This window comes from Heterodontus francisci, chromosome 17 (assembly GCF_036365525.1).
Source record: "Heterodontus francisci isolate sHetFra1 chromosome 17, sHetFra1.hap1, whole genome shotgun sequence".
Taxonomy (NCBI): domain Eukaryota; kingdom Metazoa; phylum Chordata; class Chondrichthyes; order Heterodontiformes; family Heterodontidae; genus Heterodontus; species Heterodontus francisci.
The window spans coordinates 1,830,422-1,857,378 of NC_090387.1; the positions used below are offsets into that span (position 1 = coordinate 1,830,422).

Consider the following 26,957-nt stretch of genomic DNA (forward strand, 5'->3'; position numbering starts at 1 on the left):
TTTGGGACACCTCGCCAAAACAAAGGACTTCCTTCCATACCTTCTTTTAAGCCTAAGTGCTTTTTTTAATTCCTTTTATTTCTTTGTAACAGCTGGAAACAAAAATCCCTTTTTTTCCAGTTAACCGGTTTTGTATGTGTGTGTGTGCTTGAGGACTAAGAGAAAATAAGGGGCTTTCATATTTCAATTTGTACGTATGTTTACTTCATTATTGGTTAAGACTTGGTTTATAATAGGTAATTTTTGTTGTTTATTAAAGAAACCTGGTTAGTGTGCTTTATTCTGCAGAAAAGTAGAGTACCTGATTGTTTTGGTAAGCGGGAAAATTTAAATGTATAGAGTCATAGAGATATACAGCACAGAAACAGGCCCTTTAGCACATCGTGTCTGTGCCGGCCATCAAGCACCAATCTGTTCTAATCCCATTTTTCAGCACTTGGCCCGTAGCCTTGTATGCTATGGCATTTCAAGTGCTCATCTAAATATTGTGAAGGTTCCTGTCTCTACCACCTCTTCAGGTAGTGTGTTCCAGATTCCAACCACCCTCTGGGTGAAAAAAAATTTCCTCAAATCCCCTCTAAACCAGGAGGTTTACCCTAAATCTATGCCCCCGGTTATTGACCCCTCCGCTAAGGGAAAAGTCTCTTCCTATCTACCCTATCTATGCCCCTCATAATCTTGTACACCTCAATCGGGTCCCCCCTCAGCCTCTCTGCTCTAAGGAGAACAACCCTAGCCTATCCAGTTTCTCTTCATAGCTGAAATGCTCCAGCCCAGGCAACATCCTGGTGAATCTCCTCTGCACCCTCTCCAGTACAATCACATCCTTCCTACAGTGTGGTGTCCAGAACTGTACACAGTACTCCAGCTGTGGCCGAACTAGCGTTTTATACAGCTCCATCATAACCTCCCTGCTCTTATATTCTATGCCTCAGCTAATAAAGGCAAGTATCCCATATGCCCTCCTAACCACCTTATCTACCTGTGCTGCTGCCTTCAGTGATCTATGGACAAATACACCAAGGTCCCTCTGACCCTCTGTACTTCCTAGGGTCCTACCATCCATTGTATATTCCCTTGCCTTGTTAGTCCTCCCAAAATGCATCACCTCACACTTTTCAGGATTAAGTTCCATTTGCCACTGCTCTGCCCATCTTTCCAGCCCATCTATATTGTTCTGTATTCTAAGGCTTTCCTCCTCACTATTTACGACACCACCAATTTTCGTGTCATCTGCGAACTTACTGATCATACCTCCTATATTCACGTCTAAATCATTAATGTACGCTACAAACAGCAAGAGTCCCAGCACTGATCCCTGCGGTACACCACTGATACTGAAGCAGTCCGTGTAGAAATGCAGCAAGACCTGGACAATATCCAGGCTTGGGCTGATAAGTGGCAAGTAACATTCGCGCCACACAAGTGCCAGGCAATGACCATCTCCAACAAGAGAGAATCTAACCATCTCCCCTTGACATTCAACAGCATTACTATCGCTGAATCCCCCACTGTCAACATCCTAGGGGCTACCATTGACCAGAAACTGAACTGGAGTAGCCAGATAAATGTCGTGGCTACAAGAGCAGGTCAGAGGCTAGGAATCCTGAGGCGAGTAACTCACCTCCTGACTCCCCAAAACCTGTCCACCATCTCCAAGGCACAAGTCAGCAGTGTGATGGAATACTCTCCCCTTGCCTGGATGGGTGCAGCTCCAACAACACTCAAGAAGCTCGACACCATCCAGGACAAAGCAGCCTGCTTGATTGGCACCCCATCTACAAACATTCACTGCCTCCACCACCGATGCACAGTGGCAGCAGTGTGTACCATCTACAAGATGCACTGCAGCAATGTACCAAGGCTCCTTAGACAGCACCTTCCAAATCCGCAACCTCTACCAACTAGAAGGACAAGGGCAGCAAATACATGGGAACACCACCACCTGCAAGTTCCCCTCCAAGTCACACATCATCCTGACCTGGAACTATATCGCCGTTCCTTCACTGTCGCTGGGTCAAAATCCTGGAACTCCCTTCCTAACAGCACTGTGGGTATACCTACCCCAAATGGACTGCAGCGGTTCAAGAAGGCAGCTCACTGCCACCTTGTCAAGGGCAATTAGGGATGGGCAATAAATGCTGGCCTGGCCAGTGATGCCCACATCCCATGAATGAATTAAAAAAACACTGGTCCCAGCTTCCAATCGCAAAAACAACCCTTGACCATTACCCTCTGCCTCCTGCCACTAAGCCAATTTTGGATCCAATTTGCCAATTTACCCTGGATCCCATGGGCTCATACCTTCCTAACCAATCTCCCATGCGGGACCTTATCAAAAGCCTTACTGAAGTCCATGTAGACTACATCAACTGCTTTACACTCCTTCACACATCTCGTCACCTCCTCAAAAAATTCATACAAGTTTGTTAGACATTTAAGAAGTATTTAGATGAGCACTTGAAACGCCATCGCATACAAGGCTACAGGCCAAGTGCTGGAAAATGGGATCAGAATAATTAGGTGCTTGATGGCCAGCATGGACACGATGGGCCGAAGGGCCTGTTTCTGTGCTGCATAACTCTATGACATGGGGAACAGGGATGGGATAGTGTCGAGCAGATTGTAAATCCTGTACAATATTCTGTAACTCTGGATTTGGAGAGGTGAGGAAGAGTAGAGAGCAGAGCCAGAATTAATCTGACGCAAACAATCCCATGCAATTGGAGACTCATGAAACCATTTTGGCCAAAGCAGTTTGCTGAGCTGCGGGTGGAAAGTCAGCAGTCGCTGAGTGTTTGTACAGAGCAGTGTGTAAAACAGTCCCATACTCACAGGGTGAAGGAGCACTGAAACACACTATTGACAATATATACTAATGATAGAGATGAGAGAATTGAATGTAACATATCCAAGTTTGTAGATGACACAAAGCTGGGTGGGAGTGTGAGCTGTGAGGAGGATGCAGAGAAGCTCCAGTGTGATTTGGACAGGTTGAGTGAGTGGGCAAATACATGGCAGATGCAGTATAATGTGGATAAATGTGAGGTTATCCACTTTGGTGGTAAAAACAGAAAGGCAGATTATCTGAACTGCGATAGATTGGGAAAGGGGGAGGTGCAGCGAGACCTGGGTGTCCTTGTGCACCAGTCGATGAAAGTAAGCATGCAGGTTCAACAGGTGGTAAAAAAGGCAAATGGTATGTTTTCCTTCATAGCGAGAGGATTCAAGTACAGGAGCAGGGATGTCTTGCTGCAATTATACAAGGCCTTGGTGAGACCACAACTGGAGTATTGTGTGCAGTTTTGGTCTCCTTATCTGAGGAAGAATGTTCTTGCTATGGCGGGAGTGCAGCGAAGGTTCACCAGACTGATTCCTGGGATGGCAGGACTGACGTATGAGGAGAGATTGGGTCAATTAGGCTTGTATTTGCTAGAGTTTAGAAGAATGAGAGAGGATCTCATAGAAACCTACAAAATTCTAACAGGACTGGACAGACTCGATGCAGGAAGGATGTTCCCAATGGCGGGGGAGTCCAGGACCAGGGGGTCACAATCTAAGGATAAGGGGTAAGCCATTTAGGACTGAGATGAGGAGGGATTTCTTCACCCAATGAGTGGTGAACCTGTGGAATTCTCTACCACAGAAAGCAGTTGAAGCCAAATCACTAAATATATTCAAGAAAGAGTTAGATATAGTTCTTTGGGCTAAAGGGATCAAGGGATACGGGGAGAAAGCAGGAACAGGGTACTGATTTTGGCGATCAGCCATGATTGTATTGAACGGCGGTGCAGGCTCGAAGGGCCGAATGGCCTACTCCTGCTCCTATTTTCTATGTTTCTACATCAGCCTCCTCCGCCTCATCACATGCGTCAAACAGTCATGTTGGTGTTTGGACAGAATATGGTGAAGTGCTCTGTAAGGGTCAGAGCTTCTTTTGGTATGTGGGTGCTGTACAGGAACAATGTAGAAAATGTGTGGCCTAGGGGGTGTTTTAAGGGAGCATGGTGCAAAAACTAATGATCCTGTGGATGCTGTGTGATTGTGGGCGCTGTGGGTGGATGGGTGGAGTGAGCACAGTGGGTTCAGTCTGTGGGCGCAGTGGGTGCACTGTGGGCGCAGTGGGTGGGCTCAGTGGGTGCAGTGTGTGGGAGCATTGTCTGGGTGACGTGGGCGCAGTGTGTGGGTGGAGTGTTTGGGTGCACTGAGCACAGTGTGTGGGAGCAGTGGGCAGAGTGTGTGGGTATGGTGGGCACAGTGGGTACAGTAGGCACAATGTGTGAGTGCAGTGTGTGGGTGCAGTGTGTGGGCGCAGTGTGGGTGCAGTGTGTACAGTGTGTGGATGCAGTGAGTACAGTGTTTGGGCGCAGTGTGGGTGCAGTGGGTACAGTGTTTGGGCGCAGTGTCTGGGCTCGGTAGGCGTAGTGTGTGGGTGCAGTGGGCACAGTATGTGGGCAGAGTGTGTGGCTGCAGTGGGCACAGTGTGTGGGTGCTGTGGGCGCAGTGGGCGGGTGCAGTGGGCGCAGTATGTGGGTGGAGTGTGTGGCTGCAGTGGGCACAGTGTGTGGGTGCTGGTGGGTGCAGTGTGTGGGCTCAGTGGGTCCAGTGTATGGGTGCAGTGTGTGGGCGCAGTAGGTGCAGTGTGTGGGTGCAGTGGGTGCAGTATGTGGGCTCAGGTGCAGTGTGCGGGTGCAGTGGGTCCAGTGTGTGGGCTCAGTGGATGCAGTCTTTGGGTGCAGTGGGTGGGCTCAGTGGGCACAGTATGTGGGCGGAGTGTGTGGGTGCATTGGGTGCAGTGTGTGGGTGCAGTCAGTGGGCCTAATGAGCACAGTGTGTGGGTGATGTACGTGCAGTGTGTGGACTCAGTGGACGCAGTGTTTGGGTCCAGTGTATGGGCTCAGAGTGTGGGCACAGCGTGTGGGTGCAGTGTGTGGACTCAGTGGGTGCTGTGTTTGGGCGCAGTGGGTGCAATGTGTGGGCTTGGTGGGTGCAGTGTTTGGGTGAAGTGTGTGGGCTAAATGGGTGCCGTGTATGGGCGCAATATGTGAGCTCAGTGGATGCAGTGTGTGGGCGCAGTGTGTGGGTGCAGTGCGTGGCTGCAGTCTGCGGGCGCAGTGGGTGCAGTGTGTGGGCACAGTGTTTGGGCTCAGTGGGTGCGCAGTGGGTGCAGTGTGGGTCAGTGGGCGCAGTGTGTGGGTGCAGTGTGTGGACTCAGTGGGTGCTGTGTTTGGGCACATTGGGTGCAATGTGTGGGCTTGGTGGGTGCAGTGTTTGGTTGCAGTGTGTGGGCTCAATGGGTGCAGTGTGTGGGTGCAGTGGATGCAGTATGTGGGTGCAGTGTGTGGGCGCAGTGGGCGCAATGGATGCAGTGTGTGGGTGCAGTGTGTGGGCGCAGTGGGTGCAATGGGTGCAGTGTGTGGGCGCAGTGGGTGGGCGCAGTGGGCGCAATGGGTGCAGTGTGTGGGCACAGTGGGTGCATTGTGTGGGCGCAGTGTGGGGTGCAGTGGGTGATCCCAGTGGGTGCAGTGTATGAGTGCAATGGGTGCAGTGTGTGGGCGGAGTGTGGGCGTAGTGTGTGGGTTCAGTGTGTGGGTGCAGTGTCTGGGCTCAGTGGATGCAGTGTGTGGGCGCAGTGGGTGCAGTGTGTGGGCGCGGTTTGTGGGCTCATTGGGGGCAGTGTGTGGGCACAGTGGGTTCAGTGGGTGCAGTGTGTGGGTGCAGTGTGTGGGCACAGTGGGTGCATTGTGTGGGCGTAGTGGGTGAACCCAGTGGGTGCAGTGTATGAGTGCAGTGGGTGCAGTATGTGGGTGCAGTGGGCACTGTGTGTGGGTGCAATGTGTGGGCGCAGTGGGTGGGCACAGTGGGTTCCCCGCATTCCTCACCCTCTCCTAGCGTTCCCTCCCCCCCCCCCCAGTGTTCCCTCCCGTCCACCCCCAGCGTTCTCTCACCTCCAGCATTCATTCCCCTCCCCCCCACGTTCCCTCCCTCCTCTGCCCCCCACAGCTTTCCCTCCCCTTCCCTCCAGCATTCTTTCACCTCCCCTGCGTTCCTTCCCCTCCCCCCCAGCGTTCCTTCCCCTGCCCCCGCATTCCTTCCCCTACCCCCGGATTCCCTCCCTTCTGCCGCCGACTGTTCCCTCCCTCCTCCTCCTCCCCCACCATTCCCTCCCTCCTCCTACCCCAGCATTTCCTCCCTCCTCCTACCCCAGCATTTCCTCCCTCCTCCTCCTCCCCCAGTGTTCCCTCCCTCCCCTCATAGCTTTCCCTCTGCTCTCTCCCAGCATTCCCTCATCAAAATTTAGGAGAATGATGGTGTGAGGGGGAGCTATATACAGAAAGAGAGAACAAGTGAGAGTGATAGTGTGAGAGAGCCATGCTTCAAGTTGCCTTGTTTGGTTTGAGATGTGTAATCTGTGCAAACACTCGGTGGAGGAGGATGAGTGATGGGTCCAGATGCCGGTCCAGTTGGTCCGAATCGTCAAGCTGTAGCAGCAGTTCCAGCCTGCAGTGAGAGGAACAAGGCACCAGGTGCATACAGTGGAGACGCTGCCCTCTGGCTCTTTACCTTATCCCCTGCTTTCTCCTGCTCGCTTTATTTGTGGAAATTCTCTTTATTCCGGGAGGGAGATCACCCTGTGAACCCTGGCGATGTGCTCTGTGTGGTCGGAATGGCAATTTTTTGGGGGCAGTCCACGTTCCTGACAGCTTCGCTGAGATACCCCCTCAGCTGCTCTCCACAAGTGCTGGTGGCATCATCTCAGTTGCCTGAATGCTACAGTTTGTAACTCGATGGGACCTAAACCTGTGAAAGCTATTAGTAGACACGCAGCTGGGGGGTTGCAGATCAGAGAGGGTGATTCCTCATGGTGACTGTCTGTTGAAAACTGTGAGCAGGATCCAGGATAAAGTGATCTGAGGCCACCTCTCTGCAGCAGTTCTCTGTGTTTAATACTGGGGGCTACAACTGGATTTCTTCCTGTTTTTTCAGCATTTGCTGCCAATGATCGACTTTCAAATTGGAATCTTCTAAAGGGGAAATCTGCAAGGTGAGTGGAAGCTGTTGTTTATCCACAGCCTCCATTAAATGGAAAGTGGTTGAACGCACCTGTACTTAGCCTATGATCCAGCTGTTTGCAGGCATAGTCTGTGACATGAGTACAGCAGGAAACACTATCAGGGTCAATTGCAAATTTGGTTTTTTTGTTTGCACTGGAGTGCTGACTTGGGTTGTATTAGAGTGCGACAGTGGAAGTTTGGTAACTGAGGTTAATTAAGGGTTAATTTTTATCTTAAATCTAATCTGTCTTTTATTTAGCAGAGTAACTTAACAGTTGCTGTTAGGGTTGGAGAAGGTGAGTTTTAGACCAGCTTTAAACAGGGTTCACTCAGGCTCTGCTTGCAGCTGCACCTTGTTAATTAGAGAATTGGCTGAAACCAGTTTTCAGGGGGCTAGAGTGAGTCAGTATAAAAGTGAGCCATCTGACAGTGCTGTCTTTGTTTGCACTGAAGTGCAGACTTGGGTTGCATTAGAGTGCTACAGTGGAGGTTTGGTAACTGAGGAAGTTCGGTAAGGAGGGAGCGAGGAGCTCCTTTCATTTCCCACATGTCCTCAGAGTGAGGGGAGCCAAGAGCTTCCAAAGAGCACAGCTGACTGGGAGAAGACTCGGAGGGCGGAGTTCCCGACCGGTAAGGATAAAAAACTTACCTCTGGTAAAAAAAAACTGAAAGTGACGTCACAGGAAAGCTGTGACCTGATTGGCTGGTAGGGAATTTTTTTTACTGAACTTGAAAGTAAAACATTGATAAAAATTGATTAAAACCCTAATTAATTAATAAGTAGAGTAACTAAACCAGAGGGAGGAGATTACTGTATTTCGTTAGCATTTAATATTTATACTAGGAATCTAGTACTAGGGACCATAAAGTTAATTATAACAATTTAGTAAGGATTTAATAAGTATTTATTTATTTTAAATTAATTTATTAATTAGTGATAGAAATGTCAGTTCGAGGGGTGAAGTGCTTCACCTGTGAGATGTGGGAGGTCCGTGACGCTTCCAGCGTTCCGGACGACTACATCTGCAGGAAGTGTACCCAGTTGCAGCTCCTCACAGACCACATGGATCGGTTGGAGCGGCAACTGGATGCGCTTAGGAGCACGCAGGTGGCAGAAAGTGTCATAGACAGGAGTTTTAGAGAAGTGGTTACATCCAAGGTGCAGGCAGATAGATGGATGACCGCTAGAAGGGGCAGGAAGTCAGTGCAGGAATCCCCTGTGGCTATCCCCCTCTCTAACAAGTATACCGTTTTGGATACTGTTGGGGGGGATGGCCGATCAGGGGAAAACAGCAGCAGCCAGAGTAGTGGCACCACGGCTGGCACTGTTGTTCAGCAGGGAGGGACAAAGCGCAGAAGAGCAATAGTTATAGGGGACTCCAGGATGGTATGTTGCCTCCCTGGTGCCAGGGTCAAGGATGTCTCTGAACGGACAGGGGGCATTCTGAAGGGGGAGGGTGAACAGCCAGAGGTTGTGGTACACATTGGTACCAACGACATAGGCAGGAAGAGTGATGAGGTCCTGCAGGGGGAGTTTAGGGAGTTAGGTAGAAAGTTAAAAGACAGGACCTGTAGGGTGGTGGTCTGAGGTGCATTTGTTTTAATGCAAGAAGTGTAGTAGGTAAGGCAGATGAACTTAGGGCTTGGATTAGTACCTGGGAGTATGATGTTATTGCTATAACTGAGACTTGGTTGAGGGAAGGGCATGATTGGCAACTAAATATCCCAGGATATCGATGCTTCAGGCGGGATAGAGAGGGAGGTAAAAGGGGTGGAGGAGTTGCATTACTGGTCAAAGAGGATATCACAGCTGTGCTGAAGGAAGGCACTATGGAGGACTCGAGCTGTGAGGCAATATGGGCAGAACTCAGAAATAGGAAGGGTGCGGTAACAATGTTGGGGCTGTACTACAGGCCTCCAAACAGCGAGCGTGAGATAGAGGTACAAATATGTAAACAGATTATGGAAAGATGTAGGAGCAACAGGGTGGTGGTGATAGGAGATTTTAATTTTCCCAACATTGACTGGGATTCACTTAGTGTTAGAGGTCTAGATGGAGCAGAATTTGTAAGGAGCATCCAGGAGGGTTTTCTAGAGCAGTATGTAAATAGTCCAACTCGGGAAGGGGCCATACTGGACCTGGTGTTGGGGAATGAGCCCGGCCAGGTGGTTGAAGTTTCAGTAGGGGACTACTTTGGGAACAGTGATCACAATTCCGTAAGCTTTAAAATACTCATGGACAAAGACGAGAGTGGTCCTAAAGGAAGGGTGCTAAATTGGGGGAAGAGAACTATACCAAAATTCGGCAGGAGCTGGGGAATGTAGATTGGGAGCAGCTGTTTGAAGGTAAATCCACATGTGATATTTGGGAGGCTTTTAAAGAGAGGTTGATTAGCGTGCAGGAGAGACATGTTCCTGTGAAAATGAGGGATAGAAATGGCAAGATTAGGGAACCATGGATGACAGGTGAAATTGTGAGACTAGCTAAGAGGAAAAAGGAAGCATACATAAGGTCTAGGCGGCTGAAGAAAGACGAAGCTTTGAAAGAATATCGGGAATGTAGGACCAATCTGAAACGAGGAATTAAGAGGGCTAAAGGGGTCATGAAATATCTTTAGCAAACAGGGTTAAGGAAAATCCCAAAGCCTTTTATTCATATATAAGGAGCAAGAGGGTAACTAGAGAAAGGATTGGCCCACTCAAGGACAAAGGAGGAAAGTTATGCGTGGAGTCAGAGAAAATGGGTGAGATTCTAAACGAGTACTTTGCATCGGTATTCACCGAGGAGAGGGACATGACGGATGTTGAGGTTAGTAACAGATGTTTGATTACTCTAGGTCAAGTCGGCATAAGGAGGGAGGAAGTGTTGGGTATTCTAAAAGGCATTAAGGTGGACAAGTCCCCAGGTCTGGATGGGATCTATCCCAGGTTACTGTGGGAAGCGAGAGAGGAAATAGTTGGGGCCTTAACAGATATCTTTGCAGCATCCTTAAACACGGGTGAGGTCCCGGAGGACTGGAGAATTGCTAATGTTGTCCCCTTGTTTAAGAAGGGTAGCAGGGATAATCCAGGTAATTATAGACTGGTGAGCCTGACGTCAGTAGTAGGGAAGCTGCTGGAGAAGATACTGAGGGATAGGATCTATTCCCATTTGGAAGAAAATGGGCTTATCAGTGATAGGCAACATGGTTTTGTGCAGGGAAGGTCATGTCTTACCAACTTAATAGAATTCTTTGACGAAGTGACAAAATTGATTGATGAGGGAAGGGCTGGAGATGTCATATACATGGACTTCAGTAAGGCGTTTGATAAGGTTCCCCATGGTAGGCTGATGGAGAAAGTGAAGGCGCATGGGGTCCAAGGTGTACTAGCTAGATGGATAAAGAACTGGCTGGGCAACAGGAGACAGAGAGTAGCAGTGGAAGGGAGTTTCTCAAAATGGAGACGTGTGACCAGTGGTGTTCCACAGGGATCCGTGCTGGGACCACTGTTGTTTGTGATATACATAAATGATTTGGAGGAAAGTATAGGTGGTCTGATTAGCAAGTTTGCAGACGACACTAAGATTGGTGGAGTAGCAGATACTGAAGGGGACTGTCAGAGAATACAGCAGAATATAGATAGACTGGAGAGTTGGGCAGAGAAATGGCAGATGGAGCTCAATCAGGGCAAATGCGAGGTGATGCATTTTGGAAGATCCAATTCAAGAGTGAACTATACAGTAAATGGAAAAGTCCTGGGGAAAATTGATGTACAGAGAGATTTGGTTGTTCAGGTCCATTGTTCCCTGAAGGTGGCAACGCAGGTCAATAGAGTGGTCAAGAAGGCATACGGCATGCTTTCCTTCATCGGACGGGGTATTGAGTACAAGAGTTGGCAGGTCATGTTACAGTTGTATAGGACTTTGGTTCGGCCACATTTGGAATACTGCGTGCAGTTCTGGTCGCCACATTACCAAAAGGATGTGGATGCTTTGGAGAGGGTGCAGAGGAGGTTCACCAGGATGTTGCCTGGTATGGAGGGCGCTAGCTATGAAGAGACGTTGAGCAGATTAGGATTATTATCATTAGAAAGATGGAGGTTGAGGGGGTACCTGATTGAGGTGTACAAAATCATGAGAGGTATAGACAGGTTGGATAGCAAGAAGCTTTTTCCCAGAGTGGGGGATTCAATTACTAGGGATCACGAGTTCAAAGTGAAAGGGGAAAGGTTTAGGGGGGATATGCGTGGAAAGTTCTTTACGCAGAGGGTGGTGGGTGCCTGGAACGTGTTGCCAGCGGAGGTGGTAGACGCGGGCACGATAGCGTCTTTTAAGATGTATCTAGACAGATACATGAATGGGCAGGAAGCGAAGAGATACAGACCCTTAGAAAATAAGCGTCATGTTTAGATAGAGGATCTGGATCGGCGCAGGCTTGGAGGGCCGAAGGGCCTGTTCCTGTGCTGTAATTTTCTTTGTTCTTTTCTTTGTTATAATCTCGGGATTACGCCATGTGCCAGTGAGGCTAGAATAGGAAGATAGTGCAGCTAAACATGTGGCTGAACAGCTGGTGTAGAAGGGAGGGTTTCATATATCTGGATCATTGGGATCTCTTCAGGGACAGATGGGACCTGTACAAGAAGGACGGGTTGCATCTAAACTGGAGAGGCACAAATGTCCTGGCTGCGAGGTTTGCCAGCGTCACTCGGGAGGGTTTAAACTAGCGTGGCAGGGGGGTGGGAACCAGAGCAGTAGGACAGCAAGTGAAATAAATGAGGGGGAACTAGTAAATAAGGCCAGTAAGACTAAGAGGAAGAGCAGGCAGGGAGATGCTGCGGACCACAGCGGGACTGGTGGTCTGAAGTGCATTTGTTTCAATGCGAGAAGTATAACAGGTAAGGCAGATGAATTTAGAGCTTGGATTAGTACTTGGAACTATGATGTTGTTGCTCTTACAGAGACTTGGTTGAGGGAAGGACAGGATTGGCAGCTAAATGTTCCAGGATTTAGAAGCTTCAGGCGGGATAGAGGGGGATGTAAAAGGGGTGGGGGAGTTGCATTACTGGTTAAGGAGAATATCACAGCTGTACTGCGGGAGGACACCTCGAAGGGGTCGTGCAGCGAAGCAATATGGGTGGAGCTCAGGAATAGGAAGGGTGCAGACACGATGTTGGGGGTTTTCTACAGGCCTCCCAACAGCCAGCGGATATGTAGACAGATTTTGGAAAGATGTAAAGGTAACAGGGTTGTGGTGGTGGGTGATTTTAACTTCCCCTATATTGACTGGGACTCACTTAGTGCTACGGGTTTGGATGGGGCAGAATTTGTAAGGAGCATCCAGGAGGGCCTCTTGAAACAATACGTAGATAGTCCAACTAGGGATGGGACCGTACTGGACCTGGTATTGGGGAATGAGCCCGGCCAGGTGGTCGAAGTTTCAGTAGGGGAGCATTTCGGGAGCAGTGACCATAATTCCATATGTTTTAAGGTACTTGTGGATAAGGATAAGAGTAGTCCTCGGGTGAAGGTGCTAAATTGGGGGAAGGCTAATTATAACAATATTAGGCAGGAACTGAAGAATTTAGATTGGGGGCGGCTGTTTGAGGGTAAATCAGCATCTGATTTTTCAGGTTTTTTTCAGGTTGTTTTTCTTCAGGTTTGCACTTGCTGCTGTTCAATATTCAGTGTATTCACACCTAATCTGTACTAATGCTTTGTCTTTCAACACACCATTAACATATTGTTTGCCTTTGCTCCGTGACCTTTTGGTCAGCTATGTGGCCTGGTCCAATCTGCACCTTCTCCTTTGTTATCTCTTGCACCACCCCCACCTCACTTGTTTATAATCTGTGACTTTTCTAATATTTGTCAGTTCCGAAGTAGGGTCACTGACCCGAAACGTTAACTCTGCTTCTCTTTCCACAGATGCTGCCAGACCTGCTGAGTGATTCCAGCATTTCTTGTTTTTGTTTCTGATATGTGGGAGTTGATTAGAATCCAGGACCAGCATGTTCTTGTGAGAAAGAAGGATAAGTTTGGCAAGTTTCGGGAACCTTGGATAACGCGGGATATTGTGTGCCTAGTCAAAAAGAAAAAGGAAGCATTTGTAAGGGCTGGAAGGCTAGGAACAGACGAATCCCTTGAGGAAAATAAAGACAGTAGGAAGGAACTTTAGCAAGGAGTCAGGAAGGCTAAAAGGGGTCATGAAAATTCATTGGCAAACAGGATTAAGGAAAATCTCAAGGCTTTTTATGCGTATATAAAGAGCAAGAGGGTAACCATGGAAAGGGTTGGCCCACTCAAGGACAGAGAAGGGAATCTATGTGTGGAGCCAGAGGAAATGGGCGAGGTACTAAATGAGTACTTTGCATCAGTATTCACCAAAGAGAAGGACTTGGTGGATGATGAGCCTTGGGAAGGGAGTGTAGATAGTCTCAGTCATCTCATAATCAAAAAGGAGGTGGTGTTGGGTGTCTTGCAAAGCATTAAGGTAGATAAGTCCCCAGGGCCTGATGGGATCTACCCCAGAATACTGAGGGAGGCAAGGGAAGAAATTGCTGGGGCCTTGACAGAAATCTTTGCATCCTCATTGGCTACCGTTGAGGTCCCAGAGGACTGGAGAATAGCCAGTGTTGTTCCTTTGTTTAAGAAGGGTAGCAAGGATAATCCAGGAAATTATAGGCCGGTGAACCTTACGTCAGTGGTAGGGGAATTATTAGAGAGGATTCTTCGGGACAGGATTTACTCCCATTTGGAAACAAATGGACTTATTAGCAAGAGGCAGCATGGTTTTGTGAAGGGGAGGTCGTGTCTCACTAATTTGATTGAGCTTTTTGAGGAAGTGACAAAGATGATTGATGAAGGAAGGGCAGTGGATTTTATCTATATGGACTTCAGTAAAGCCTTTGACAAGGTCCCTCATGGCAGACTGGTACAAAAGGTGAAGTCACATGGGATCAGAGGTGAGCTGGCAAGATGGATACAGAACTGGCTCGGTCACAGAAGACAGAGGGTAGCAGTGGAAGGGTGCTTTTCTGAATGGAGGGATGTGACTAGTGGTGTTCCGCAGGGATCAGTGCTGGGACCTTTGCTGTTTGTAGTATATATAAATGATTTGGAGGAAAATGTAGCTGGTCTGATTAGTAAGTTTGCGGACGACACAAAGGTTGGTGGAGTTGCGGATAATGATGAGGATTGTCAGAGGATACAGCAGGATATAGATCGGTTGGAGACTTGGGCGGAGAAATGGCAGATGGAGTTTAATCCGGACAAATGTGAGGTAATGCATTTTGGAAGGTCTAATGCAGGTGGGAGGTATACAGTAAATGGCAGAACCCTTAGGAGTATTGACAGGCAGAGAGATCTGGGCGTACAGGTCCACAGGTCACTGAAAGTGGCAACGCAGGTGGATAAGGTAGTCAAGAAGGCATACGGCATGCTTGCCTTCATCGGTCGGGGCATAGAGTATAAAAATTGGCAAGTCATTCTGCAGCTGTCCAGAACTTTTGTTCGGCCACACTTAGAATATTGTGTGCAATTCTGGTCGCCACACTACCAGTAGGACGTGGAGGCTTTGGAGAGGGTACAGAAGAGGTTTACCAGGATGTTGCCTGGTCTGGAGGGCATTAGCTATGAGGAGAGGTTGGATAAACTCGGATTGTTTTCACTGGAACGACGGAGGTGGAGGGGCGACATGATAGAGGTTTACAAAGTTATAAGCGGCATGGACAGAGTGGATAGTCAGAAGCTTTTTCCCAGGGTGGAAGAGTCAGTTACTAGGGGAGATAGGTTTAAGGTGACAGGGGCAAAGTTTAGAGGGGATGTGCGAGGCAAGTTCTTTACACAGAGGGTGGTGAGTGCCTGGAACCTGCTGCCGGGGGAGGTGGTGGAAGCAGATACGATAGCGACGTTTAAGAGACATCTTGACAAATACATGAATAGGATGGGAATAGAGGGATATGGGCCCCGGAAGTGCAGAAGGTGTGAGTTTAGGCAGGCATCAAGATCAGCGCAGGCTTGGAGGGCCGAATGGCCTGTTCCTGTGCTGTACTGTTCTTTGTTCTTTGGTGAACAGACTAAATGTGTAAGGTTGCAGTTACATAACGACTAACCTGCCAGACAAGCTGAACTCAGGCTGCAACTGTCTAGCACTTTGGGCGATGCAGGGTGTCACTGGCTGTTCTGAACACGCTGTTTGGTGCAGCTTACAGCTAGCCACTGCCTAGTACCTCTTGATTTGTGAAGCTAGACTGTGACAGCCAGCAGTCGATTCAATCATAGTGGACATCACAGGCAAACCTAACCTCACCCTCGCCCAATCCCCACAGGCATGTACGTTTCTCTAGTAGAATAGATGGATGGGGACGACGGATGAGAGTGAAGTCCTGCAGAGTCTGTTGTGGTCTTTAGTCTAACATAGAATTGGATTTGCTGCTTTAATCCATAATAATAATAATAAACAATTTTAGTCAATCCATGCTGTTTTTATTTGTCAGTTTAAAAGTTGCATCTGTTAATGGGTTTATTTGGTGGGTGGTGTGTTTAGTTTTCGGTGCCATTTTCGACTGGGACGGAGGGGAGGAGCGGAAAATAAACCCAAATTTGTCAACATGTTTCACGTGGATGCTCGCTACAATTTTTACAACTCTTCACTGTAGTTTGTGGAACCTTGCTGTGCATAAAACGGTCGCCTCTTGATTGCACAGAACTGCACCAGTTAATTAATTAAATGCGAGATGCTTTGGGACATTCAAAAGACACGCAAGTGCTGACTAGAAGCAAATCTTTTTGTGTCTTTAGGGAGAGTCATTAACAGTGTAAACTACAGGGGATTAATGGCCTTTTCTTGTTACATATATTGTCATAGAGTTATACAGCACAGAAACAGGCCTTTCAGCCCACCGTATCCACGCTGGCCATCAAGCACCTATCTATTCTAATCCTAAGGAGAAGGTACTGACTGGCCAGCTGAGTGCAAAAGCTGTAGAATTACTTCAGAGTAATGCGTTAAACTGATGCAGGTGAAAAATGTTGTTTTGGTGAAATGGTTGCTAACTGCAGTTTTAAAATTGCAATTTTTAAAAACCAATTCTGTTAATCGCATTCATTTAAACTTTGAGACATGTGAGCATTGTCCACGTGGGGTGCGTTTTTAGTGTCATTTCAAACTCAATGTTTTTACTCATGCATATCTTTTTATGTCGCTTTTACCAGGGTCAGAAGTTCTGATCCTGTTAAAGTCTTTGCTAAAGGAATAACCAGAAATCCTGTATTTAAAGAATTTTTGTTGCAATATACTAATTTCACGGCAAATGTTTTGTGGGTCTCTGCTAGTAGAATCCTATTCTGCAGCACAGAAGGAGACTCATCACACTTGTATGTCTCTCTAAAATAGCTACTACATATCCCTTCCCTTTCCCCATTCAACATGTCTATTCTGTTTTCCACAAAATGTACTACTTCCTGTTTGTCTGGATCAAACTGTACACAACTTCAGAGTCCTGTTCAATCCCGAGATGAACTTCTGACTCTATATCCTCTCCAACAAATACCACCCATATCCATGGACTGCTCTATTTTGGGTAGTGTCGTCGTTGTGGTTGCACCTATCCTGGCAAGTGGTGAATATTCTATCCCACTCCTTTAGATGCAGAGGTTAAGGAGTTAGGTGGTGAACTACTTTTCACAGAATGCAGTTTGATATGGTTATGCCAGGAATCCAGGGGATATCTGAATTAATCAGGGTTTAATAATATCACCCTGCCTCAGCCCATCAGCCACTGAATCCCTCAATTTTGCCTTTGTCACCTCCAAACTCAACCATTCGAATGCTCTCCTGGCTGGTCGTCCATTCTCCACTCTCCATAACCTTCATTCAAAACTATGCTGACCATATCCTAACTTGCAACAAGTCCCATTCTCCATCACTCCTGCACTCACATTGACACCTGGTACACCAACACCTCAAATATAAAACTTTCATCGGTGTGTTTACAATCCTTCATGACATATACATAAATGCAAGTTGTTCTTGAAATGCATCTCCTACTCCATTAGCCTGTCTGCACCTTTCTGCAATCTACTGTCTTTCCCCTCACAGACTTAGCTCAGTGGGTAGCACTGTCATCAGCGTCACAAGGTCTTGAGTTCAAGTTCCACTCCAGACTTGATCACATAATGCAGGCTGACACTCCAGTGCAGTACTGAGGGCGTGCTGCACTGTTGGTGATGACGTCTTAGTGCATGAATCGCAAAAGGTTAGTATGCAGGTACAGCAAGTAATTAGGAAAGCTAATAGTATGTGATTGTTTATTGCTAGGGGAATTGAATAAAAAGGGAGGTTATGCTTCAGTTATACAGGGCATTGGTGAGACCACATCTGGAGTACTGTGTACAGTACTGGTCTCCTTATTTAAGGAAGGTTGTAAATGCTTTGGAAGCAGTTCAGAGAAGATTTGTTAGACTAATGGGCGGGTTGTCTTATGTGCAAAGGTGGGACAGGCTCGGCTTGTTTCCAGTTCCAGTACAGCTGTAACACTGGCATCTACCTGGCAATGTGAAAAATTGCCCAGGTATGTCCTGTACACAAAAACAAGACAAGTCCAACCTGGCCAATTACTGCCCCATCAGTCTACTCTCAATCATCAGTTAGGTGATGGAAGGTGTCAACAGTGCTATCAAGTGGCACTTGCTTAGCAATAACCTGTTCATTCAAAACTATGCTGACCATATCCTATAATATGAATGAAGTTTGGGTTCCACCAGGGACACTCAGCTCCTGACCTTGTTACAGTTTTGGTTCAAACATGGATAAAAGAGCTGAACTCAAGAGGTGAGGTGAGAGTGACTGCCCTTGACATCAAGGCAGCATTTGACTGAGTATGGCATCAAGGAGCCCTCGCAAAACTGAAGTAAGTGGGAATCAGAGAGAAAACTCTCCTCTGGTTGGAGTCGTACCTAGCGCATAGGAAGATGGTTGTGGTTGTTGGAGGTGAATAATCTCAGTCCCAAGACATCACTGCAGGAGTTCCTCAGGGTAGTGTCCTAGGCCAACTATCTTCAGCTGCTTCATCAATGACCTTCCATCAATCATAAGGTCAGAAGTGGGGATGTTCGCTGATGATTGCACAATGTTCAGCACCATTCGTGACTCCTCAGATACTGAAGCAGTCCGTGTAGAAATGCAGCAAGACCTGGACAATATCCAGGCTTGGGCTGATAAGTGGCAAGTAACATTCGCGCCACACAAGTGCCAGGCAATGACCATCTCCAACAAGAGAGAATATAACCATCTCCCCTTGACATTCAATGGCATTACGGTCGCTGAATCCCCCACTGTCAACATCCTGGAATAACATTGACCAGAAACTGAACTGGAGTAGCCATATAAATACCGTGGCTACAAGAGCAGGTCAGAGGCTCAGAATTCTGCGGCGTGTAACTCACCACCTGACTCCCCAAAGCCTGTCCACCATCTACAAGGCACAGGTCAGGAGTGTGATAGAATACTTTGTACTTGCCTGGATGGGTGCAGCTCCAACAACACTAAGGAAGCTCGACACATCCAGGACAAAGCAACCCGCTTGATTGGCACCCCATCTACAATCATTCACTCCCTCCACCACCGACGCACACTGGCAGCAGTGTGTATCATCTACAAGATGCACTGCAGCAACGCACCAAGGCTCCTTAGACAGCACTTTCCAAACCCGCGGCCCCTACCACCTCGAAGGACAAGGGCAGCAGATGCATGGGAACACCATCAAGTTCCCATCAAAGTCACACACCATCCTGACTTGGAATATCGAGGGGCTGAGGGGCCTATTCCTGCTCCTAATTTGTATGGTTGTGTGTCTTTCAGGTGAGATATTAAACCGAGACTCTGTCTACTGTCTCAGCTGGACATAGAAGATCTCGTGACACTATCTGATCATTAACTTATTGCTGTTTGTGGGAGCTTGCTGTGTGGAAATTGGCTCCAGTTTTTCCATAACAAGATTGACCATACTTCAATTGCTCTAAAGCGCTTTGGGATGTTCTGAGATTGTGCAAGGTGCTATAGAAGTGCAGGTTCTTTCCTATGCACCTTAATTTGGTGTCCAAAAATATTCCCCAGAACAAGACAGTTCCAGTTCTGGAGTTATTTTGAATGTGTGTTTGGGATGTAGGTGACACTGATTTTTATTGTCTCTCCCTACGCTGATCAACTGGGTAGTGGTGGACCTTCACCGTGGGCCACTGTGCATTTTGTGGTGAAGATGCTTCCACAACTATTTTGGGTAGGAAATTCCAGAATAGTGATCTGGCACTGAAGAAGGAGTGGCAGTGATGTATGTGACTTGGACAGGGACTTGGAGGTGACTGTATTCCCATGATATCATTGTGCTTAATTTTCAGAATGGCAGAGGTTAGGAGTTACTCCATTGCATCTGCTGGATTGCAGCCACAGTGTGCTTGACGTGGAGGGAGGGTATTAATGAAGTGGGGTGCTCGGTCCTGGATGGCGATGGCTTTGCTGTTACACCTATCCAGACAAGTGGTGAATATTCTATCCCACTCCTTTAGATGGAGAGGCTTTGGTTGGTCAATGGAAATGAGTTCCTGACTGGGCAGTGTGTACACGGTCAGTGGGAATGAGTCCCTGACTGGGCAGTGTGTACACGGTCAATGGGAATGAGTCCCTGACTGGGCAGTGTGTACACGGTCAATGGGAATGAGTCCCTGACTGGGCAGTGTGTACACGGTCAGTGGGAATGAGTCCCTGACTGGGCAGTGTGTACACGGTCAGTGGGAATGAGTCCCTGACTGGGCAGTGTGTACACGGTCAGTGGGAATGAGTTCCTGACTGGGCAGTGTGTACACGGTCAGTGGGAATGAGTCCCTGACTGGGCAGTGTGTACACGGTCAGTGGGAATGAGTCCCTGACTGGGCAGTGTGTACACGGTCAATGGGAATGAGTCCCTGACTGGGCAGTGTGTACACGGTCAATGGGAATGAGTCCCTGACTGGGCAGTGTGTACACGGTCAGTGGGAATGAGTTCCTGACTGGGCAGTGTGTACACGGTCAATGGGAATGAGTCCCTGACTGGGCAGTGTGTACACGGTCAGTGGGAATGAGTCCCTGACTGGGCAGTGTGTACACGGTCAGTGGGAATGAGTCCCTGACTGGGCAGTGTGTACACGGTCAATGGGAATGAGTTCCTGACTGGGCAGTGTGTACACGGTCAGTGGGAATGAGTTCCTGACTGGGCAGTGTGTACACGGTCAGTGGGAATGAGTCCCTGACTGGGCAGTGTGTACACGGTCAGTGGGAATGAGTCCCTGACTGGGCAGTGTGTACACGGTCAGTGGGAATGAGTCCCTGACTGGGCAGTGTGTACACGGTCAATGGGAATGAGTCCCTGACTGGGCAGTGTGTACACGGTCAATGGGAATGAGTTCCTGACTGGGCAGTGTGTACACGGTCAGTGGGAATGAGTCCCTGACTGGGCAGTGTGTACACGGTCAGTGGGAATGAGTTCCTGACTGGGCAGTGTGTACACGGTCAGTGGGAATGAGTCCCTGACTGGGCAGTGTGTACACGGTCAGTGGGAATGAGTCCCTGACTGGGCAGTGTGTACACGGTCAGTGGGAATGAGTCCCTGACTGGGCAGTGTGTACACGGTCAATGGGAATGAGTCCCTGACTGGGCAGTGTGTACACGGTCAGTGGGAATGAGTCCCTGACTGGGCAGTGTGTACACAGTCTGTGGGAATGAGTCCCTGACTGGGCAGTGTGTACACAGTCTGTGGGAAGATGTGGTGATGATGGGGAAAGCAGCATTTCTTGTACTTGATTATTTTAGTGTGTGCTTTCTGCCTTCCTCCCCTTCCCCTCTCTCCTCCCTCAGCCCCTCTGCCAGTTTGCTTCTCTCTCCCTCTTCCCCTCCATCTTGGTGTATTAGATCATTCTATAAATGATTGATGAGAGCAACGTTCAGTGTGCCATGTTCTTGTTCCCACAGGCAGTGCTGGAACAAAACTTGGAACAATGCCAGATTCGCCGGCTGATGCTCGAGTTCAGTCTCGATCGAACCCCCCAACGATGCCGCCGCCACCTCCCACCATTACACAAGGACCCGCTCGAAATGCTTCCTTTACTTCGGCAAGCAGTGAGTAAGACCCATGATTATTGGATCTGCCCAAAATGCAAACAATGTGTGCCTGTACACTATCCGACCCACACCAGCATCACAGGGCTTTATTTGAATCCATTCTTAAATCTATTTCAACCCATTGAGAATAAGTTCTATAATTTGCAGGGATAAACAAATCAGGCCGCAGATGGAGAACTGATGGGAAAAGCATCCTGTGCCCCTGTGCTTGATGTTGCTCCTGGGCTCCTGAACTTACTATTCTGGCGCTCTGTAATTTATTTTTATTCAATCATGAGATGTGGGCATTGCTGGCAAAACCAACATTTATTGCCCATCCCAAATTGCCCTTGAGAAGGTGGTGAGCCATTGCCTTGAACCATTGCAGTCCAAGTGGTGTAAGTACACCCACAGTGCTGATAGGAAGGAAGTTCCAGGATTTTGGTGGTGTTCCCATGCATCTGCTGCCCTTGTCCTTCTTTGTGGTAGAGCTCGTGAGTTTAGGTGGTTCTATTGAGGAAACCTTGGCAAGTTACTGTAGTGCATCTTGTAGATGGTACACACTGCTGCCGCTGTGCGTCGGTGGTGGAGGGAGTGAATGTTTGTGGATGGGGTGCCAGTCAAGCGGGCTGCTTTATCCTAGATGGTGTCGAGCTTCTTACAGTCATAGAGTCATACAGCATAGAAACAGGCCCTTCGGCCCAGCGCGTCCATGCCGACCATAATGCCTATCGATACTAATCCCACCTCCCTGCATTAATTCCATATCCTTCGATGCCTTGCTCATTCAAGTACCTGTCCAGATGCCTCTTAAATGTTGCTACTGTTCCTGCCTCCACCACCTCCTCAGGCAGCTCATTCCAGATACCCACAATTCTTTGTGTGAAAAATTTACCCCTTTGATCCCCTTTAAACCTCCTCCCTCTCACCTTAAACCCCTCTAGTTTTAGTCACCCCTACCATGGGAAACAGACTCTGGCTATCTACCCTATCTATGCCTCTCATAATTTTATATACCTCTATCATGTCCCCTCTCAGCCTCCTTCGCTCCAGGGAAAACAGACCTAGCCTATCCAATCTCTCTTTATAACTCAAGCCCTCCAAACCAGGCAACATCCTTGTGGATCATTTCTGCACCCTCTCTAGCTTAATCACATCTTTCCTGTAGTGCGGCGACCAGAACTGCACACAGTATGCCAAATGCAGCCTAACCAATGTTGTGTACAACTGTAACATGACGTCCCAACTCTTGTATTCAGTGCCTCGGCTGATGAAGACAAGCATGCCATACGCCTTCTTCACCACCCTGTCTACCTGTGTTGCCACTTTCAGGGAACTATGTACTTGCACCTCAAGGTCTCTCTGCTCAACAACACTCCCCAGGGCCCTGCCATTCACTGTATATGTCCTGCTCTGGTTTCTTCTTTGGCCTCCTTATCTCGAGAGACAATGGGTAAGCGCCTGGAGGTGTTCAGTGGTGTGTGGAGCAGCGCCTGGAGTGGCTATAAAGGCCAATTCTAGAGTGACAGGCTCTTCCACAGGTGCTGCAGAAAACTTTTTTTGTCGGGGCTGTTGCACAGTTGGCTCTCCCCTTGCACTTTTGTCTTTTTTCCTGCCAACTGCTAAGTCTCTTCGACTCGCCGCACTTTAGCCTCGCCTTTATGGCTGCCCGCCAGCTCTGGCGAACGCTGGCAACTGACTCCCACGACTTGTGATCAATGTCACAGGACTTCATGTCGCGTTTGCAGACGTCTTTAAAGCGGAGACATGGACAGTCGGTGGGTCTGATACCAGTGGCGAGCTTGCTGTACATGTGTCTTTGGGGATCCTGCCAACTTCCATGCGGCTCACATGGCCAAGCCATCTCAAGTGCCGCTGGTTTAACTTCCCAAAATGCATCACTTCACACTTGTCTGTGTTAAATTTCATTTGCCACTCCCTTGCCCACTTTCCAAGTTGATCTGTATCCTGTTGTAACCTTAGACAACCTTCTTCACTGTCCACTATACCACCAATTTTGGTGTCATCTGCAAACTTACTAATTATGCCCCTTACATTCACATCCAGGTCATTAATATATATGACAAACAACAGAGGGTTCAGCACCGATCCCTGCGGCACACCACTGGTCACCGGCCTCCAATCTGAAAAACAACCCTCCACTACCACCCTCTGCCTCCTATCACCAAGCCAATTTTGTATCCAATTTGCTAGCTCACCCTACATCCCATATGTTCGAACCTTCTGAACCAGCCTACCATGCGGGACCTTGTCAAAGGCCTTGCTAAAGTCCATGTAGACAACGTCCATCGCCCTGCCCTCGTCAATCCTCTTGGTCACCTCTTCAAAAAACTCAATCAAATTCGTGAAACATGATTTCCCACACACAAAGCCATGCTGACTATCCCTAATCAGACCATGCCTTTCCAGATGCATATAAATCCTGTCTCTCAGAATCCCTTCCAATAACTTTCCCACCACTGATGTAAGGCTCACTGGCCTGTAGTTCCCTGGCTTATCCCTGCTGCCCTTCTTAAATAAAGGCACAACATTAGCTATCCTCCAGTCTTCCGGTACCTCACCCGTGGCTAACGATGATACAAAAATCTCTGCCAGGGCCCCAGCAATCTCCTCCCTTGCTTCCCATAGCATCCTAGGATACACCTGGTCAGGCCCTGGGGATTTATCCACCTTAATGCACTTCAAATACTCCAACACCTCCTCCTTTGTAATGTTGATATGCTCCAGGATATCGGTGTTCCCTCCCTTGACCTCACTAGCTTCCATGACCTTCTCCACGGTAAATACAGACAAGAAATATTCATTTAAGACCTCTCCCATTTCCTGTGGCTCCACACATAGATTACCACACTGATCCTTAAGGGGACCTACTCTCTCCCTAGCTATCCTTTTACTCTTAATATACTTATCGAATCTTTTCGGATTCTCCTTTATCTTATCTGCCAGGGAAATCTCATGGCCCCTTTTCGCCCTCCTAATTTCCTTCTTAAGTGTACTCCTACATCCCCTATACTCCTCGAGGGACTCGCTCGATCCCAGCTGCCTATACCTGACATATGCCTCCTTCTTTGTCCTGACCAGACCCTCAATATCCCTCATCAACCAAGGTTCCTTAAACTTGCCAGCCTTGCCCTTCCATCTAACAGGAACATGCCTGCCCTGAGCTCTTCCTATCTCCCTTTTAAAAGCCTCCCACTTGCCAGATGTCCCTTACCTGTAAACAGCCTCTCCCATTCAACTTTTGAGAGTTCCTGTCTGATGCCATCGAAATTAGCCTTCCCCCAATTTAGGACTTCAACCTGAGGACCAGTCCTATCCTTTTCCATAACGGTCTTGAAGCTAATAGAGTTATGGTCACTGGTCCCAAAGTGCTCCCCCACTGACACATCAACCACCTGCCCATCCTCATTTCCTAAGAGGAGGTCAAGTGTAGCCCCTTCTCTAGTAGGGCCATCCACATACTGCTTCAGAAAACTATCCTGGATACACTGAACAAATTCTTCCCCATCTGATCCCTTCGCACTAAGGCAGTCCCAGTCAATAAGTTAAAATCACCTACTATTACAACCCTGTAATTCCTACACCTATCTGTGATTTCCCTACAAATTTACTCCTCCACTTCCCTCTGACTATTGGGGGGCCTATAGTATAATCCCATCAAAGTGATCACCCCTTTCTTATTTCTAAGTTCTACCCATATGGCCTCGCTGGACATTCCCCCCGGGATATCCTCTCTAAGTACTGCCGTGATGTCCTCCCTAATCAACAGTGCCACTCCCCCTCCTCTCTTACCTCCACCTCTGTCACGCCGGAAAGATCGGTACCCCAGAACTTTGAGCTGCCAGTCCTGCCCATCCCTCAACCACGTTTCCGTAATAGCTATAATATCACAATCCCATGTACCGATCCATGCTCTGAGTTCATCACCCTTACCTGTAAGGCTTCTTGCTTTAAAGTAAATGCAGTTTAGCCTACCAGACCTTCCACGCTCCCTGTCCTGCCCCTGCCCGGCCTGCCTACTGGACTTGCTTGTTTTAACCTCTACATTTGCCTCAACTATCTCATCGGAGAGACTACTACTTTGGGTCCCACCTGCAAGACTAGTTTAAACCCTCCCAAGTAGTACTAGCAAACCTCCCCGCAAGGATATTGGTCCCCCTCCAGTTTAGATGCAACCCGTCCTTCTTGTACAGGTCACCTCTGCACCAGAAGAGATCCCAATGATCCAAGTAGCTGAAGCCCTCCCGCCAACACCAGCTCTTCAGCCACGCATTCACTTGCCCAATCCTCCTATTCCTACCCTCACTAGCACGTGGCACAGGGAGTAATCCTGAGATTACAACCTTAGAGGTCCTGCTTTTTAACCTTCTGCCTAACTCCCTATATTCACTTTGCAGGACCTCATCTCTCTTCCTGCCTATGTCGTTAGTATCAATATGGACCACAACCTGTGGCTGTTCACCCTCCCCTTTCAGAATGTCCTGCAGCCGCTCCGAGACATCCTTGACCCTGGTACCAGGGAGGCAACATACCATCCTGGAGTCTCGTTTGTGGCCACAGGAACACCTATCTGCACCCCTTACGATAGAATCCCCTATCACTGTAGTTCTTCCAACCTTTTTCATCCCCTGCTGTGCAGCAGAGCCCTCCGTGGTGCCACAAACTTGGCAGTTGCTGCTTTCCTCTGGGAGGTCATTTTCCACCCCCCCCCCCCCCGCCCCCCAACAGTATCCAAAGCAGTATATCTGTTTGAGAGGGGGATGGCCACAGGGGACTCCTGCACTACCTGCCGATGCCTACTACTCCGTCTGGTGGTCACCCATCTCTTTTCTGCCTGTGCAGCCATTACCTGCGGTGCGACCACCTCACTAAACGTGCTATCCACGACTTCCTCAGCATTGCGCAGGAATCCACCTGCAGCTCCAGCTCCGTAATGCGGGTAGTCAGTAGCTGCAGATGGATACACTTCCTGCACGCATAGTCGTCGGGGACACTGGAAGCGTCCCTGATTTCCCACATAGCGCAGGAGGAGCATATCACGGGACTGAGCTCTCCTGCCGTGACTTACCCTTAGATTAATTAGTTACTCCCTTAATTAAAAAATACTAATTATACTAGGGGCAATTGTTCTAACCACTTCAATCTAAAATTCCTAAAAAAAAAAAACACTTTCGTAGTACTCACCTTATCACCAGAGATTTTTTTTCCGACAAAAAAAACAACTTTCCCCTTATTTTTTTTAAGATATTCTAACAGCTGCTACTCACCAACCAATCAACTTGCAGCTCTCCTCTGACGTCACTGTTTGCCTTTTTTTTTCAAAACTTCTTGAGTGTTGTTCGAGCCGCACTCATCCAGGCAAGTGGAGAGTATTCCATCACACTCTTGACTTGTGCCTTGTAGATGGTGGACAGGCTTTGGGGAGACAGGAGGTGAGTTACTCACCTCAGAATTCCCAGCCTCTGACCTGCTCTTGCCACAGTATTTATATGACTACTTCAGTTCAGTTTCTGGTCAATGGTAACCCCCAGGATGTTGATAGTGGGGGATTCAATGATGGTAATGCCGTTGAATGTCAAGGGGAGATAGTTAGATTCTCTCTTGTTGGAGATAGCCATTGCCTTGCACTTGTGTGGCGCGAATTCACTGGGCTATGGAAAGAACAGGTGAGTGGGACTAATTGTTTACCTCTTTCAAAGAACTGGCACAGGCACGATGACCAAATGGCCTCTTACTGTGCTGTATGATTCTGGAGGGGGTAGCAGCAGCA

The 26,957-nt window shown here is 48.3% G+C and overlaps 1 protein-coding gene across 24 annotated transcripts in view; it reads left to right on the forward strand.

The window, feature by feature from the left end:
• cbfa2t3 (CBFA2/RUNX1 partner transcriptional co-repressor 3) overlaps positions 1-26,957 on the forward strand; it is a 194,863-nt gene that overhangs the window by 64,310 nt on the left and 103,596 nt on the right. For 13 of the 24 annotated variants that reach the window (XM_068048964.1, XM_068048966.1, XM_068048976.1 and 10 more), the window contains one exon: positions 21,038-21,184. The exons of 1 other annotated variant lie outside the window; for it this stretch is intronic. In XM_068048964.1, coding sequence (XP_067905065.1) covers positions 21,038-21,184 — 147 coding nt within the window. Of the gene's footprint in view, positions 1-6,987; positions 7,046-12,960; positions 13,078-17,134; positions 17,292-19,431; positions 19,574-21,037; positions 21,185-26,957 lie in introns of those variants that run through there. 10 more of the 24 variants (XM_068048969.1, XM_068048968.1, XM_068048970.1 and 7 more) reach the window with 6 other exon arrangements.